The sequence below is a fragment of the Hypanus sabinus genome, chromosome 13 (genome assembly GCF_030144855.1).
Source record: "Hypanus sabinus isolate sHypSab1 chromosome 13, sHypSab1.hap1, whole genome shotgun sequence".
NCBI lineage: Eukaryota > Metazoa > Chordata > Chondrichthyes > Myliobatiformes > Dasyatidae > Hypanus > Hypanus sabinus.
Window position 1 is genome coordinate 63,498,327 of NC_082718.1, and position 18,342 is coordinate 63,516,668.

General features: G+C 43.3%; 1 protein-coding gene across 2 annotated transcripts in view; it reads right to left on the bottom strand.

Annotated features, from left to right (window-relative positions):
- The window catches only part of ntn4 (netrin 4), a 212,357-nt gene that overhangs the window by 34,525 nt on the left and 159,490 nt on the right, over positions 1-18,342 (bottom strand). For both annotated transcript variants that reach the window (XM_059987803.1, XM_059987804.1), the window contains exons 4-5: positions 7,914-8,040; positions 5,652-5,840 (exon numbers count right to left, since the gene is read on the bottom strand). In XM_059987803.1, coding sequence (XP_059843786.1) covers positions 5,652-5,840; positions 7,914-8,040 — 316 coding nt within the window. The remainder of the gene's footprint in view (positions 1-5,651; positions 5,841-7,913; positions 8,041-18,342) is intronic.

Below are 18,342 nucleotides of genomic sequence, written 5' to 3' on the forward strand. Positions count from 1 at the left end.
TTGTGTGAATCCATCACCAGGCACTCCAAGGTCAAAGATCAAAAATCCCAGGGTCAAGTCAGTCAAGGCCCAAAGGTGAAACACACGACTGGCGAGTCCTGGACTCAAGGTTTGAAGGTCAACCCCATGACTGGTGAGTCCTGGGGTTGAAACCCAGAGGTCGGTGAAGTCCGGAGGGCAAAGGCAAAAGCTGAAATGCAGAGCTTGCGAGTCCGGATGAAGAAAGTGAGTCTGGGCCAGAGACTGTGGTCTGTGAGTTTAAGAGTCCAAGGCTAAGGGAAGAAGGCCCAGAGGTGGTCTCTCCTGGGGTTGGATGCCTTTGTGTATGTGGGGTGGGAGGAAGGAAAAGGGGCTGGTTTTGTTCTGTTGTTGTGAATTACGTTGTTCTGTGTTGTGTGTGGTGCTGTTTTGTTGTTGCTTTATTGCTATATTGGTACCAGAATGTGGGGCAACACTTGTGGGCTGCCCTCAAGGGTGTGGGTTGTTCACACAAATGATGCATTTCACTGTGTTTCGATGTACATGTGATAAATAAATCTGAATCTCAATCTGAATCAGAATCGGAACTTGAATCTGAATTGAAGCACATTAAGTTGGGCAAATTCCCCGGGGCCTGAACAAGTGCAGCGCCAGACCTTCTGGGAAGGCAGCAAGGCAATCGCAAATGGCCTTGCAGAGATATTTGCTTTGTCATTGGCCGCTGAAGTTCCAGAAGACTAGAGGATAGCTACTGCTGTTCCATTGCTCAGCAAGGGCAGGCGAATGAGCCTGACTTCAGTTGTAGGGACAATTCTGAGTGACAGGATGCACTATTACTGGGATTGTCATGGCCTGATCAGGAATAGTCAGCACAGATTGTGTGTGGGAGGTAGATAGGTGAAGACAGAGCAGAAGATGTTGTCTATGTTGTCTTAGTAAAGCCTATGACAAAGACTTACATGGTAGGCTGCATGGGATTCAGGGACTCAGAGGGAATGAGCGAGGTGCAATTGGAATTGGCTCTATGATGGAAAGAGGGAGGGAGGGAGTGAGGTGTATTTAGAATTTGATCTATGATGGAAAGAAGGAGTGAGCGAGGTGTATTTGGAATTGGATCTATGGTGCAAAGCGGGAGTGAGTGAGGTGTATTTGGAATTGCCTCTACGATAGAAAGAGGGAGTGAGCAAGGTGTATTTGGAATTGGCTCTACGGTAGAAAGAGGGAGTGAGCGAGGCGTATTTAGAAAAGGATCTATGATGAAAAGAGGGAGTGAGCGAGGTAAATTTGGAATTGGCTCTATGACAGAAAGAGGTAGTGAGTGAGGTATATTTGGAATTGGATCTACAATAGAAAGAGGTAATGAGCAAGGTGTATATAGAATTGGCTCTATGATGGAAAGAGGGAGTGAGTGAGGTGTATTTGGAATTGGATATACAATAGAAAGAGGTAACGAGCGAGGTGTATTTAGAACTGGATCTACAATAGAAAGAGGGAGTGAGTGAGGTGTATTTGGAATTGGATATACAATAGAAAGAGGTAACGAGCGAGGTGTATTTAGAACTGGATCTACAATAGAAAGAGGGAGTGAGTGAGGTGTATTTGGAATTGGATATACAATAGAAAGAGGTAACGAGCGAGGTGTATTTAGAATTGGATCTATAACGGAAAGAGGGAGTGAGTGAGGTATATTTAGAATTGGCTCTACAATAGAAAGAGGTAATGAGCGAGGTGTATTTAGAATTGGATCTATGATGGAAAGAGGGAGTGTGAGAGGTGTAGTTGGATTTGGCTCTATGATGGAAAGAGGGAGTGAGTGAGGTGTATTTGGAATTAGTTCTATGATGGAAAGAGGTAAAGAGCGAGGTGTATTTAGAATTGAATCTATGATGGAAAGAGCGAGTGTGCGAGGTGTATTTGGAATTGGCTCTATGATGGAAAGAGGGAGTGAGTGAGGTGTATTTGGAATTGGCTCTACAATAGAAAGAGGCAGTGAGTGAGGTGTATTTGGAATTGGATCTATGACGGAAAGAGGGAGTGAGTGAGGTGTATTTAGAATTGGCTCTATGATGGGAATAGGTAATGAGTGAGGTGTATTTGGAAATGGCTCTACAATAGAAAGAGGGAATGAGCGAGGTGTATTTGGAATTGGCTCTACAATAGAAAGAGGGAGTGAGTGAGGTGTATTTAGAATTGGATCTATGATGGAAAGAGGTAATCAGCGAGGTGTATTTAGAATTGGATCTAGAATAGAAAGAGGTAATGAGCGAGGCGTATTTAGAATTGGATCTACAATAGAAAGAAGTAATGAGTGAAGTGTATTTAGAATTGGATCTATGATGGAAAGAGGGAGTGTGAGAGGTGTATTTGGAACTGGCTCTATGATGGAAAGAGGGAGTGAGTGAGGTGTATTTGGAATTGGCTCTATGATGGGAAGAGGTAATGAGTGAAGTGTATTTAGAATTGGCTCTACAATAGAAAGAGGGAATGAGCGAGGTGTATTTGGAATTGGCTCTACACTAGAAAGAGAGAGTGAGTGAGTTGTATTTGGAATTGGTTCTACGATAGAAAGAGGTAATGAGTGAGGTGTATTTGGAAATGGCTCTACAATAGAAAGAGGGAATGAGCGAGGTGTATTTGGAATTGGCTCTACAATAGAAAGAGGGAGTGAGTGAGGTGTATTTAGAATTGGATCTATGATGGAAAGAGGTAATCAGCGAGGTGTATTTAGAATTGGATCTAGAATAGAAAGAGGTAATGAGCGAGGCGTATTTAGAATTGGATCTACAATAGAAAGAGGTAATGAGTGAGGTGTATTTGGAATTGGATCTATGATGGAAAGTGGGAGTGAGCTAGGTGTATTTGGAATTGGCTCTATGATGGAAAGAGGGAGTGAGCTAGGTGTATTTGGAATTGGCTCTATGATGGGAAGAGGTAATGAGCGAGGTGTATTTGGAATTGGCTCTACAATAGAAAGAGGGAGTGAGTGAGGTATATTTGGAGTTGGATCTGCAATAGAAAGAAGTAATGAGTGAAGTGTATTTAGAATTGGATCTATGATGGAAAGAGGGAGTGTCAGAGGTGTATTTGGAATTGCCTCTACGATAGAAAGAGGGAGTGAGCAAGGTGTATTTGGAATTGGTTATGCAATAGAAAGAGGGAGTGAGTGAGGTATATTTGGAGTTGGATCTACAACAGAAAGAGGTAATGAGCGAGGAGTATTTAGAATTGGATCTACAACAGAAAGAGGTAATGAGCGAGGAGTATTTAGAATTGGATCTACAACAGAAAGAGGTAATGAGCGAGGTGCATTTAGAATTGGATCTATGATGGAAAGAGGGAGTGAGCGAGGTGTATTTGGATTTGGCTCTATGATGGAAAGAGGGAGTGAGTGAGGTGTATTTGGAATTGGCTCTATGATGGGAAAAGGTAATGAGAGAAGTGTATTTGGAATTGGCTCTACAATAGAAAGAGGTAATGAGTGAGTTGTATTTGGAATTGGCTCTACATTAGAAAGAGGGATTGAGTGAGGTGTATTTGGAATTGTCTACCTATAGAAAGAGGGAGTGAGTGAGGTGTATTTGGAATTGGTTCTACGATAGAAAGAGGGAGTGAGTGAGGTGTATTTGGAATTGGCTCTACATTAGAAAGAGGGATTGAGTGAGGTGTATTTGGAATTGGCTCTACAATAGAAAGAGGGAGTGAGTGAGGTGTATTTGGAATTGGTTCTACGATAGAAAGAGGGAGTGAGTGAGGTGTATTTGGAATTGGTTCTATGATGGAAAGAGGGAGTGAGCGAGGTGTATTTGGAATTGGGTCTATGATGGAAACAGGGAGTGAGTGAGGTGTATTTGGAATTGGCTCTATGATGGAAAGAGGAAGTGAGTGAGATGTATTTGGAATTGGCTCTATGATAGAAAAAGGGAATGAGTGAGGTGTATTTATCATTTGGATCTATGATGGAAAGAGGGAGTGAGCGAGGTGTATTTGGAATTGGGTCTATGATGGAAACAGGGAGTGAGTGAGGTGTATTTGGAATTGGGTCTATGATGGAAACAGGGAGTGAGTGAGGTGTATTTATCATTTGGATCTATGATGGAAAGAGGGAGTGAGCGAGGTGTATTTGGAATTGGCTCTATGATGGAAAGGAGGAGTGAGTGAGGTGTATTTTGAGTTGGCTCTACAATAGAAAGAGTGAATGAGCGAGGTGTATTTAGAATTGGATCTACAATAGAAAGAGGTAATGAGTGAGGGGTATTTAGAATTGGATCTACCATAGAAAGAGGTAATGAGCAAGGTGTATTTAGAATTGGATGTACAGTAGAAAGAAGTAATGAGTGAGGTGGATTTAGAAGGATCTATGATGGAAAGAGGGAGTGTGAGAGGTGTATTTGGAATTGGCTCTATGATGGAAAGAGGGAGTGAGTGAGGTGTATTTGGAATTGGCTCTACAATAGAAAGAGGGAGTGAGTGAGGTATATTTGGAATTGGCTCTATGATGGAAAGAGGGAGTGAGTGAGGTGTATTTGGAATTGGCTCTATGATGGGAAGAGGTAATGAGCGAGGTGTACTTGGAGTTGGATCTACAATAGAAAGAGGTAATGAGCGAGGTGTATTTAGAATTGGATCTACAATAGAAAGAGGTAATGAGCGAGGTGTATTTAGAATTGGATCTACCATAGAAAGAGGTAATGAGCAAGGTGTATTTAGAATTGGATGTACAGTAGAAAGAAGTAATGAGTGAGGTGGATTTAGAAGGATCTATGATGGAAAGAGGGAGTGTGAGAGGTGTATTTGGAACTGGCTCTATGATGGAAAGAGGGAGAGAGTGAGGTGTATTTGGAATTGGATATATGATGGAAAGAGGGAGTGAGTGAGGTAAATTTGGAATTGTCTCTATGACAGAAAGTGGGAGTGAGCGAGGTCTATTTGGAATTGGCTCTATGATGGGAAGCAGAGGGCAATTCTCTGACTGTGACTAAGGGGATGCTGCAAGTGTCAGTGTTGAGACCGCTGTACTCATTAATTACATTAATGGTTTGGATATGAACAAGCTTGAACACCCATTCAAGCCTCTTGTTCCTCTCATGTTGACTATGTCCATCATTCAAATAATCTCCAACAATCTGCCCATACTTAACTTTTATAAATCTTTTTAACCAATGGGCAGGCATATGGTAGTCTGGAACATGCTGCTAGGTGGAGTGACTGAAGCAAGTGTGATAAATTGTTGTAAAGACAGGGAATGGTGGAATTGACCATGTGCGGCAGATGGGATTAGTTTGAATTGGCATTGTGGCTGTCATAAGCGTTGTGAGCTGAAAGTCCAATCTTGTTCTAAGTTCTATTCTTAGAAGTTCTCTGTAAGGAGAAAGTGCAAAAATGAAAATGGCTTCTTACCCAGAGCAGCACCTAGCTTCCACTGGAGAATAGTGAGCTCTGCTCTTACCCAACACTGAGCAATTGAAATGATAATCAGAGATGAGAGTGAAGACAAGGAGTAAGCCTTTTTAAAGCACACTGTACACTCTGCCATACAGTTTTGATATCTTAAAGAAAGAAACAAGAGGGTCAGCTGTTGAAGTAGCCAAGATTCTTCTGACCTGGACCCCTCACACTGGGTGGTCAAAGGGGCAGAATCATTTTACCAAAAGCGAAACAAGGAAGGATCTTACACAGGCAGGTGTCGGGGGCAGACAGTGATGCCCCAGGATTCCTGTAGAAGCCGGGCTGGCACTGTTGGCACTGATGACCCTTGGTGTTGTGTTCACAGTTGTCACACACTCCCCCACTGCGATTACCCGATGCCAGCCACACACGCAGGTCAAAGTGGCAGCTTTGAGCGTGGCCATTGCACTTGCATTCTGTCACAAGGGAAAAGAAGAGAGAATTAAATGCCTTTCAAGGCAGGCAGAGGGAATGTGCAAGAAACTAAACAATTAATTGCTCTTTGGCTGAATAGTACAGAAACTCACTATGGAAACAGGTAGCCAGGGTGTTTTTCTTCCACACAAACAATGCCCTAACCCTGTGCAAACACACTATTCTCATATCACTTCATTCCCAACCACCAATCCAGTTTATTTAAAGTTCAACCTGAGGTTACCAAAGATTCTTGCAAATTTCTGCAGAAGTATGGCGCAGAGTGTTCTGATTGGTTGCATCACTGCCTGTTATGGAGATGGCAGGGAATTTGGACTCAACTGCCTCTGTCACAGGAATAACCCTCCCACCGCTGAAGTCATCTTCAAGAAGCAGTGTCTCCATCATTAAGGATCCTCACTGTCTAGAACATACTACCATTAGGGAGAAGCTCAGCAGCTTGAATTCACAACTCAGCAATTCAGAAGCGGTTCCTTTCCCTCCATAAGCAGATTTCTGAATGGTCTATGAACACATGAACACTACCTCGTCATTCCTATTCTAGCACTATTTTGCAACGCATAATAAATTTAAGCATTTGCAGAGGAGATTTACATGGATGTTGCCTGGATTGGGGAACATGCCTTATGAGAATAGGTTGAGTGAACTTGGCTTTTTCTCCTTGGAGCGACTGAGGATGAGAGGTGACCTGATAGAGGTGTATAAGATGATGAGAGGCATTGATCGTGTGGATAGTCAGAGGCTTTTTCCCAGAGCTGAAATGGCTGGCATGAGAGGGCACAGTTTTAAGGTGCTTGGAAGTAGGTACAGAGGAGATGCCAGGGGTAGGGTTTTTATGCGGAGATGGTGAGTGCGTGGAATGGGCTGGCAGTGGCAGCAGAGGCCAATACGATCGGGTCTTTTAAGAGATTCCTGGATGGATACATGGAGCATAGAAAATAGAGGGCTTTGGGTAAGCCTAGGTAGTTCTAAGGTAAGGACAAGTTTCTCACAGCTTTGTGGGCCGAAGGGACTGCATTGTGCTGTAGGTTTTCTATATTTCTCTGTTTCTTTGCACTGTACTGCAGCTGCAAAACAACAGATTTCATATTGGTGATAATAAATCTAATTCTGATATAACGGCATCAGCACTGGTGAAAATGGGCCATTCTGCCTGCAGGGATGGCGTGGGGGAGTGAGAGGCTGGTGGTCTAGGGACACCCTTCCATTGATCTCAGGCCCCATCAACCAGTGCTGAGCACAAGGGTCCGATCCTCCAAGACAGTGGCCCTTGTCCTCCCCCCCCCCGCCCCACTCTGCCCCTCTGTACCCTACCATCAGAGCACAGGCACAGAAGTAAAGCTGCTGGGTTCAATGCCAGGCCTTGGGAGTCAGCATGGTGGTTTTAGGGGCCAAGGTTAGAGAGGTTTAAGAAGAGTTGAGATCCAGGGTAAGGGGGTGAGAAGGGCCCTCCTACTCTAGCTGACAATCCTCCTGACACTCCCCTGTGTTGGCTGACCCTCCTCAGAGAGCTAGAGCCAAAGAGCATGGAAACAGGTTATGTCCTCTTGTTTAATCCACCCCTGATATGAGGAAATGTTATCTACACCCTCAACACCTCAGATTCCATCTGAGTAGCCTCTAACCTGACAGCATGTTGACTGTTTATTCCTCCTGATAGATGCTGCCTGACCTGCTGAGTTCCTCCAGCACCTTGTGTGTGTTGTTTGTCATTTCACATACCTTAATCATGTCTCCTCTTAATCTCCCCAGCTCCAAGGAGCAGACCATCTTATCAGTGGTGCCCACAAGAGAACTAAAACATCCCATCCCCAAGTACTGCTCAGCTCGTCATTCTTCTGGGACACCCCCTGTGGTTGGTACTCCTGCAGTTGATGACTCTCCTAGTGCAGCTGGCAGATTCCACAATTCCCTATGATCAAACCTCCTCCATATCTTCCTTTAGCCTTCCCCTAAGATTCTCTCCATCCCTCACTCCTGACACCATTGCCATGGGTCTCCTTTCCCAGCTCTCAGAAGAGGTTCTGGAGAAATGGGTGGTCTCGTAACCTCACCTTGGCACTGATTTGCCATCCCCTTCTTCCCATCTGCAGGTCTCCAAGGCCGATCGTTATACAGCGGCGCACAACTTTCACAGTGCTCACCCATCGTGTTGTGCTCACAGATGCATTTGCCATGGATCTGTCAAGGAAAGGAAAGGGAAGCTATCAGCTGAGAAATGAGGGGTCCAGCCAGTGGTATTCTGGAGGGAAGCTTGCATTTCTATAGCACTTTTCAAGGCTTCAGCCTGTCCTACTGTGAATTGTCTATTTCTAAAGTATAGCTGCTGTTGTAATCATTAAAAAAACAAGTTAATTCCTTGGACTGTAAGAGTTTGAGGGGTGACTTGATAGAGGTATAGAAGATCATGAGGGGCACGGACAGGTCATAGTCTTTGTCCCAGGAGGGGCTGCTGGAAACAAGAAGGCTTAGGTTTAAGATCATTGGCGAGATATTTAAAATGGTAGTTTCTTCACACATATCTGTAGTAAGCTGCTAGATGTGGGCACATAAGTGACATTTAAAAGCCAACTGTATAGGAAAGTTTTAGAGGGCTATGGGCTAAACAGGGCTGGTTTACTGGCAGCAGAGTTGGCTTGGATGAGTTGACCTCTATGCAGTATAACTCTATGACTCCAAGTTCCTGTGGTCAGCAGCGTGGGAATAAACCTGTTACGATGAGATTGGTTGAGGCATAAGCATCAGGCAAAAGGCTGGGAAGAGCTGTCTTATACTCAAATGGCACCTTGGAGCCTTATGTCAGTTTTAATGGTTTGTGAAGCTTCAGTTTCATCTCCCATCCGAAAGATTGCCTCTCCAACAACGCAGCAATTTCTCAGAAGTGGATGGAAATTCACTCTGAACTATGTGTTCAGGTTGGGAGTGAGAATGGAACCCACAGGGTTCTGAGATAAGGGATATCAAGTTGCATGCCTTGGGGATCACCAACCCTGGGAAGACTTGGTCAAAGTTCAAAGTAAATTCAAAGTTCATATCTGTCACCATATACTACATTGAGATTCATTTTCTTACAAGCATTTACAGGAAACTAAAGAAAGGCAGTGGAATTTATGAAAAGAAATATACATAAAGAAAAACTGACAAACAATCAAAGTGCAAAAGAAGACAAATTGTGCAAATAAATAAATAAAGCTGAGAACATATGTTGTTGAGTCCTTGAAAGTGAGTTGATAGATTGTGGAATCGGTTCAGTGTTGAAGTGAGGGAAGTTCCCTGATAGTTTTCGAGTAATAACTGTTCCTGAACCTGGTGGTGTGGGACCCAAGGCTCCTTCCTGACAGTAGTTGTCAGAAGAGAGCGTGGCCTGGACGGTGGGGTCCTTGATGATGATCGCTGCTTTCTTGTGACAGCACTCCTTGTAGATGTGCTCAATGGCAGGGAGGGTTTTGCCTGTGATACTTGTGGAACGGTTACAACATCAAGTCCTCTTTACTGCAGGAGGTGAGTCAAGCCACTGGGTAATGGCTTTGCTCGTGGTCATCATAACAAGATGAGCCGAAGACTCACAGGATTGATGTGTCATGGTGGGGCCTGAATTCATCCTCTCTTGAATTGCTAGACCAAAGTTAACCCATCAGTTTCAAGCTTCTGTTGCTGATTGAGGAAGGAATTAGGTGGAAGAGGGGAGCTAAAGGGTGGTGAAAGACAGGAAAGGACAGAAACACACACAGTAAATGATGGAGAGGCTTTCTCAACCACTCTTGTTTGCAGCAGTCACCTGCTGCTGATGGCCTGACTGATGAAGTGAATGACAGACCAGGGAGCAACAAAGTTTTTTCCTTGTTCCCTCAAAGTTATGTTATGCGCTGTTGGCTCTGGAATCAAGCCAAAGCTGTGCATTATTGGTCAATGATATTTTTCAATAAACATATCTGGATTGGAGTGCAGCTGATTTGATGCAGACTGTTTTTGAGATGGAATGAGATTATTTTTATTTATCAAGTAGCTAATCACTGCAGTCCATCAGCATGTTAAATATTTTGTTTACACCCCAGTCGAATATAGCAATAGTTTGTACAGGCGCTGGCCATTCAATCCACCACGCATCATAACCAACAGCATTACATTATATAGTCAGATTCCTGATAGATTGGATGGACTAATGACTTCCAGCTTGCCACAAAACTGGCATTAATTGTTCAATGTCTGGTTTCCCAGAGGTGGGATTTGTTAATCCCCAGCAGCTGGTGCAGTGCCTGGCAGAGAGCTCCAGGATTGTGACACAGTGACAGTGAAGGATTTGCAGGCATGCCCAGGCAGATGAAAATACTGAGCACCTGAATCACTCTCTACAAGAGCAGAGCATTCCTCACTTCCTTGACCAGGGTTATTGCCATGCATTCCTGCAATGCTGCCAGGACCCCGGGTGCCCGTCCCCCTTGCTGGCACTGAACAGTAAAACATTTACATTTAGGGTCCAATTCAGACCTCCCTGCAGGTAGGCAGAGTGGTGAAGAAAGCACATGCCATGCTTGAGCAACACACATGAAATGCTGGAGGAACTTAGTGATGCACCATCAATAACTCTCCGAGACATGAGGCGAGATAGTGGCTTTTATTGACTAGAAGAAAGAACAAGCAGTAATTGACCACCATACTACATCCTGGAGACTGAGGGCAGGGGTCTGTGGGAGGAGCCACAGGAGCAGTCAGCAGGGGGGCGTGTCCAGACAGGTATATGTAGTTCACCACACTTAGCAAGTCAGGCAGCAGCTATGGAGAGGAATGAACAATCAATGTCTCAGACTGAGACATTGTTTATCCCTTCATCATGTTTATCCCTCTCCATTGACACTGCCTGAGCTAGTCATAGGCTTAGAGGACTACAGAAGCAAGCCCTTCAGCCCATCTAGTCCATGTCTATTGTTCTGCCTAGTCCAATTGACCTGTATTTAAACTATAATCCTCCATACCCCTTCCATCTACGTACTTATCCAAATTTCTCTGAAATGTTGAAATTGAACTCACATCTATTTACAATTTGCTCCCTCTTTGTGAGGAGGTTCCTCCTCATGCTCTGCTTAAATATTTCATTTCTCACCCTTAACCTATGATCACTAGTTCTATACTCATTCAACCTCAGTGGAAAAAGCCTCCTTGCATTTACCCTATAAATACCTCTCAATTTTGTATACCTTCTCTAATTCTCCTGGGCTCCATGGAATAAAGCCCTAACCTATTCAACCTTTCCCTGTAACTCAGGTCCTCAATTCCTGATAACATCTTTGCAAATTTTCTGTGTATTCTTTCGATCTTACTGGCATCTTTCCTGCAGGTAGGTGACCTGATGCATGCAATATGTCAAATTAGGCCTCATCAGTGGCTCAAAGTTCCTCCAGCATCCAGTGTTGCTCTGGATTTTCAGCATCTGCAGAATCACTTGGAAAACCCAAAGGTGAGGTGGCAACCTGGTAAAGCAGAGACACTAGAAAACATGGAAAACCAGCACGCAATCAACAGAGCTAGCTGGGACCGGTAAATACTGGCATGATCAATAATACCCAAATCCTAAAAGTAGAAACAAAGAATAAAATTTAATTGTACCTTATTGTGGCACTTCAATTACATTTCTGAAATATAACCATTTATTCTGAACGCCTACTTCAGTCTCATTAAAATGACGTTTAAGCAACAGAGAGACTTAAGTATTTGATGAACACTGCTTTCAGATTGAAAGTGTGTTGTTGAACTAAGAAATGGAAACACAAATCTCATCCCTTAGATGTTAACAAAGTGAGGCTAATCTTTATAAGCTGGTTAAATATCTTAAAAGCTCTCTGGAAATGAAGTAAAATCCTATTTAATGCTTATACATCTAACTACCTGCCTTCCAATTTTCCTGTAGCACCATGAGACACAGAACGGGAAGACATTCATACCAGCTCTGGGGAAGGACAATCTACTTCCACTAGTCCCACTCTCTGGCTTCTCTTCACAGTCCTGTAGTTTCTCTCCTGTTTATCTAGATGCCTTTTAAACTGTACAGCAAGACTGATCTCCACTCATTCTTAGCAGTGTATGCTGGGGCTTAACCACTCTCCGTGTGAAAGTTCCTTCTTCATCTCATCTTTTTCCAATCACGTACAATTCATTTCCCCGGGTCTGGGGCCTCTCCTCCAAAGAGAACAGTCTCTCTCTCTCTCTCTCCTTCTACTCTGTCTGTACACTTCATGACTTTAAACATTCAGTCAGAATCTGCCCATCAACAGAACTAGAGATCCCAGCCTATAGGTCACTTTGGCAAATCCCATTCATACTCATTCTAAAGCTTTCACATCTCCCCAAAAGTGTGAATCCTGGAAATGGCCACAGGACCTGTGTTTTACAAAGGTTCATTATCACTTTGTTCTCTTGAGCCTCACCTCTCTGTTCACAAGTCCACAATCCTACTTGTTTTCTTAGCCATCTTCTCAAGCAGCCCTACCACTGCCATCAAAATAAGCACAATAGTGGAATTGTGCACTTAAGAAATAGTTTTGTCCCTTTATAGTTTCTTTCTTCCAAATATGGTAATTCTTTTCCTTTGCTGATTGGTTTGTATTGCCTCTTGCCATATTGGACCTGATGAGACCACACCTAGAGTGTTGTGTGAAATTCTGGTCTCCTTACCTAAAAAGGATACACTTGCAGCAGAAATTCACCAGATTGATCCCTGGGCTGGGAGGAGTGTTGTACAAGAAGAGGCCGAGCAGTTCAGCACTGATTCCTGCGGTCACTGCCGGCCACTCAGAAAAGCACCTGTTCAATTCTACTCTGTATCCTGTCTGCCAACTTGCTGACTCTCCATGACAGTACAGTAGCCATTACTGTCCAGTTTGGTGGCATTCCTTCATCGTATCCGAACTGACATGTCAGCAGAAGAGGTCATTCACTGAAGTCCATCATCACTGCAGGAATTGTATGTGTCCAAGAAAAAGAAGTGGGCAAGAAAAATCATGGAGGACACAAACTGACTTTCCAAAAGCTCCCTGCGGGAGAGCACTGTAGGGCTATTAAAACCAAAACTTCATGCCATCTTATAAGTTTCTTCCCCCAGTTAGTTAATCCGATTGACCATCCCCCATTCCTCTCCGTCTATTACCTCAATCACCGCACTGAAATGAAAACACTTAAAACTATTTTTTATAATGCTTATTATATCGTAATACACAATAGTATTTATGCATATTTTATTCCGTATCCATAATCAACCTCTTACTTTATATTTTATATAATTCTTTATTCTTTATAATTGTTGAATGCTGTTGTTTTTGTTGCATGTTGTACCCTGACCAATACACCAGAATAAGTTTCTAATACATGGAAATGTATATAGTGAATAAACATTCTTCCTGATCCTCAAGGTCATTCCCATCTCACTTTAACTTTGAACACTAATCTTATGCAGGAATTTGTCAAAAGCCTTCTGAAAGTGGAGTTTAGAAGAATGGAAGAAGACCCTTTCAACTAGGCAAAACTCTCAGAAGGTTAGACAGGATAGATACAGCTTGACAATCCCTCAGGTTCTGAGCTGCCAAACTCTCCTAATACGTTACTGCTTTCATCCCTGGGATCCTTCTCAGAAATCTCATCTGGACCTTCTCAAATTTCAGCACATCTTTCTTTACATACCTCTTACAATACTCCAAATGTGGTCTGATCAGCACCTTATAAGGCCTCAGCATTACATCCTTACATCCTTACATATATTCTAGCCCTCTCGAAATGAATGCTAACATTGCATTTGCCTTCCTTACTACTGATACAAGCAGTGGTCACCATCCTGGACAATATCTGCCCTCACTCACCAACATTAACATGGTGGGATCTAGCTATAAGAGTGTGTAGGGGATTGCATCAGTGATCCCTTCCTATTGGCTGCCATAAAATGCTTTGCAGCAAATGAATATTATGCAATCCCATCACACCGATAGGAGTTATGATCCCACGTGTACATATCCATAAGTTCTCCAACTTTGGCCTGGGTACTCTAGGGAACTGTTAGTACCTTGTTACTTGGCGATAAAATACAAGCCTGCATATGCCTAATGAACCCAAGGCTAAAGAAATCTAGCATGCCCTTACCAATTTTTATTGATGCTCCATAGAAAGAATTCTATCTGGATGCATAATGGTTTGATATGGCAACGGCTTTTCACATGATTGCAAGAATCTGCAGAGTACTGGGCATAGCACAGCTCAGCACATCATGGAATCCAGCCTCCCCCCCTCTATGTCTCGACTTCTTGCTGCCTAGTAAAGCAGCCAGCATCATCCAACCCCTTACCCGTCCTGGTCATTTTCTTCTCTCGCCGCTCTCATCATACAGAAGAAACAAAAGTTTGAAAGCACCCAATACCGGGCTCAGGGAAACTTCTATCCTGCTGTAACAAGACAGCAAGGGAGGAATATTGTCCTGGATGCTGGTGGAGATTCTTCGTTGGTCTGTGCTTATATTGGTAGTGAGGAATGGTTCCCTAGTACAATACAATGGATTCTTGGACTTACAATCTACATATTAAGCCTTGCACCTCACTGCACTTTCTCTGCAGCTGTTACCCTCTACTCTGCTTTTGTTCTTGGTCTAGCTCAATTAATCTGTAGGAACAGTATGCAAAACAAGCTTTTCCCTGTACCTTGGTACGTGTGACATTAATAAATCCACTCCAATCCCAAAATTCTCACACTCTCACCCACTTCAGCAATTTCCCCAAAACGTATCATTCCCAAATCTGGAAAATTGATGCTCTTGTCTCAAACAGAAAAAGCCTGCCCTCATCCACATTTCTTGTCAAAGCTCTTAAAAACATTCAATATTTATAACCATATAACCATATAACAATCACAGCATGAAAACAGGCCATCTCGGCCCTCCTAGTCCGTGCCGAACTCTTAATCTCACCTAGTCCCACCTACCCGCACTCAGCCCATAACCCTCCACTCCTTTCCTGTCCATATATCTATCCAATTTTACCTTAAATGACACAACTGAACTGGCCTCTACTACTTCTACAGGAAGCTCATTCCACACAGCTATCACTCTCTGAGTAAAGAAATACCCCCTCGTGTTTCCCTTAAACTTCTGCCCCCTAACTCTCAAATCATGTCCTCTCGTTTGAATCTCCCCTACTCTCAATGGAAACAGCCTATTCACGTCAACTCTATCTATCCCTCTCAAAATTTTAAATACCTCGATCAAATCCCCCCTCAACTTTCTACGCTCCAATGAATAGAGACCTAACTTGTTCAACCTTTCTCTGTAACTTAAGTGCTGAAACCCAGGTAACATCCGAGTAAATCGTCTCTGCACTCTCTCTAATTTATTGATATCTTTCCTATAATTCGGTGACCAGAACTGCACACAATATTCTAAATTTGGCCTTACCAATGCCTTGTACAATTTTAACATTACATTCCAACTTCTGTACTCAATGCTTTGATTTATAAAGGCCAGCGTTCCAAAAGCCTTCTTCACCACCCTATCTACATGAGACTCCACCTTCAGGGAACTATGCACTGTTATTCCTAGATCTCTTTGTTCCTTTGCATTCCTCAATGCCCTACCATTTACCCTGTATGTTCTATTTAAATTATTCCTGCCAAAATGTAGAACCTCACACTTCTCAGCATTAAACTCCATCTGCCAACGTTCAGCCCATTCTTCTAACCGGTATAAATCTCCCTGCAAGCTTTGAAAACCCACCTCATTATCCACAACACCTCCTACCTTAGTATCATCAGCATACTTACTAATCCAATTTACCACCCCATCATCCAGATCATTTATGTATATTACAAACAACATTGGGCCCAAAACAGATCCCTGAGGCATCCCGCTAGTCACCGGCCTCCATCCCGATAAACAATTATCCACCACTACTCTCTGGCATCGCCCATCTAGCCACTGTTGAATCCATTTTATTACTCCAGCATTAATACCTAACGACTGAACCTTCTTAACTAACCTTCCATGTGGAACTTTGTCAAAGGCTTTGCTGAGGTCCATATAGACTACATCCACTGCCTTACCCTCGTCAACATTCCTCGTAACCTCTTCAAAAAATTCAATAAGGTTTGTCAAACATGACCTTCCACGCACAAATCCATGTTGACTGTTCCTAATCAGACCCTGTCTATCCAGATAATTATTAATACTATCTCTAAGAATACTTTCCATTAATTTACCCACCACTGACGTCAAACTGACAGGTCTATAATTGCTAGGCTTACTTCTAGAACCCTTTTTAAACAATGGAACCACGTGAGCAATACGCCAATCCTCCGGCACAATCCCCGTTTCTAATGACATCTTAAAGATCTCTGTCAGAGCTCCTGCTATTTCTACACAAACTTCCCTCAAGGTCCTGGGGAATATCCTGTCAGGACCTGGAGATTTATCCACTTTTAAATTTCTTAAAAGCGCCAGTACTTCCACCTCTTTAATTGTCATAGGTTCCATAGTTTCCTTACCTGTTTCCCACACCTTACACAATTCAAAATCCTTCTCCTTAGTGAATACCGAAGAGAAGAAATCGTTCAAAATCTCTCCCATCTCCCTCGGCTCCACACATAGCTGACCACTCTGATTCTCTAAGGGGCCAATTTTATCCCTCACTATCCTCTTGCTTTTAATATAACTGTATAAACCTTTCGGATTTACTTTCACCTTATTTGCCAAACCAACCTCGTATCTTCTTTTAGCTTTTCTAATCTCTTTCTTAAGATTCCTTTTACATTCTTTATATTCCTCAAGCAATTCCTTTACTCCATGCTGCCTATATCTATTGTAGACATCCCTCTTTTTCCGAACCAAATTTCTAATATCCCTTGAAAACCATGGTGCTTTCAAACCTTTAACCTTTCCTTTCAACCTAACAGGAACATAAAGATTCTGTACCCTCATAATTTCACCTTTAAATGACCTCCATTTCTCTATTACATCCTTCCCATAAAACAACTTGACCCAATCCACTCTCTCTAAATCCCTTCGCATCTCCTCAAAGTTAGCCTTTCTCCAATCAAAAATCTCAACTCTAGGTCCTGTCCTTCTCCATAATTATATTGAAGCTAATGCTATTGTGATCACTGGACCCGAAGTGCTCCCCAACACATACATCTGTCAGCTGACCTATCGCATTCCCTAACAGGAGATCCAACACTGCCCCATCTCTAGTCAGTACTTCTACGTATTGTTGCAAAAAACTATCCTGCACACATTTCACAAACTCTAAACCATCCAGCCCTTTTACAGAATGAGCTTCCCAGTCTACGTGTGGAAAAATTAAAATCTCCCACAATCACCACCTTGTGTTTACTACAAATATCTGCTATCTCCTTACATATTTGCTCTTCCAACTCACGCTCCCCATTAGGTGGCCTATAATACACTCCTATCAGTGTTACTACACCTTTCCCATTCCTCAATTCCACCCAAATAGCCTCCCTCAAGGAGCTCTCTAATCTATCCTTCCAAAGCACCGCCATAAGATTTTCTCGGACAAGCAATGCAACACCTCCTCCTCTGGCCCTGCCTACTCTATCACACCTGAAGCAACTAAATCCAGGAATATTTAGTTGCCAATCACACCCTTCCTGCAACCATGTTTCACTAATAGCTGCAACATCATAATTCCAGGTATCAATCCACACTTTAAGCTCATCCACCTTTCTTACAATACTCCTAGCATTAAAATAGATACATTTAAGATACTCTCCACCTCCTCCTCTCTTTTCATCCCTAACAATGCATTCAAATTTTTTATCCTTTTCTTTCTTCTCCCCTACATCTTCGGGCTGAGCGCATCCCTTCTCTATCACCTGCCTTTCCTCCCTCACACACTGTCTCTTTACTTGCTCTACTGGTGAACTAACCTCCTCTCCCATAGTTTCCTCAAATTGATTCCTGCTCCCCCATCTTACTAGTTTAAAGTCTGCCCTGTAGCCCTAGCAAACCTCCGCGCTAGGATATTGGTCCCCCCAGGATTCAAGTGTAACCCTTCCTTCTTGAATAGGTCACGCCTGCCCCAGAAGTCCCAATGATCCAGAAACTTGAATCCCTGCCCCCTGCTCCAATCCCACAGCTACGCATTCATCCTCCACCTAATTCCATTTCTACTCTCACTGTCGCGTGACACAGGCAGTAATCCCGAGATTACTACCTTTGCGGTCCTTCTTCTTAACTGCCTTCCTAACTCCCTATACTCTCGTTTCAGGACCTCTTCCCCTTTCCTACCTATGTCACTGGTACCTACATGTACCACGACCACTGGCTCCTCACCCTCCCACTTCAGGATATCTTGGACGCGATCAGAAACGTCCCGAACCCTGGCACCAGGGAGGCAAATTACCATCTGGGACTCCCGATCACCTCCACAGAACCGCCTGTCTGAACCCCTGACTATCGAGTCCCCTATTACTATGGACCTCTTTCTTCTATCCCTACCC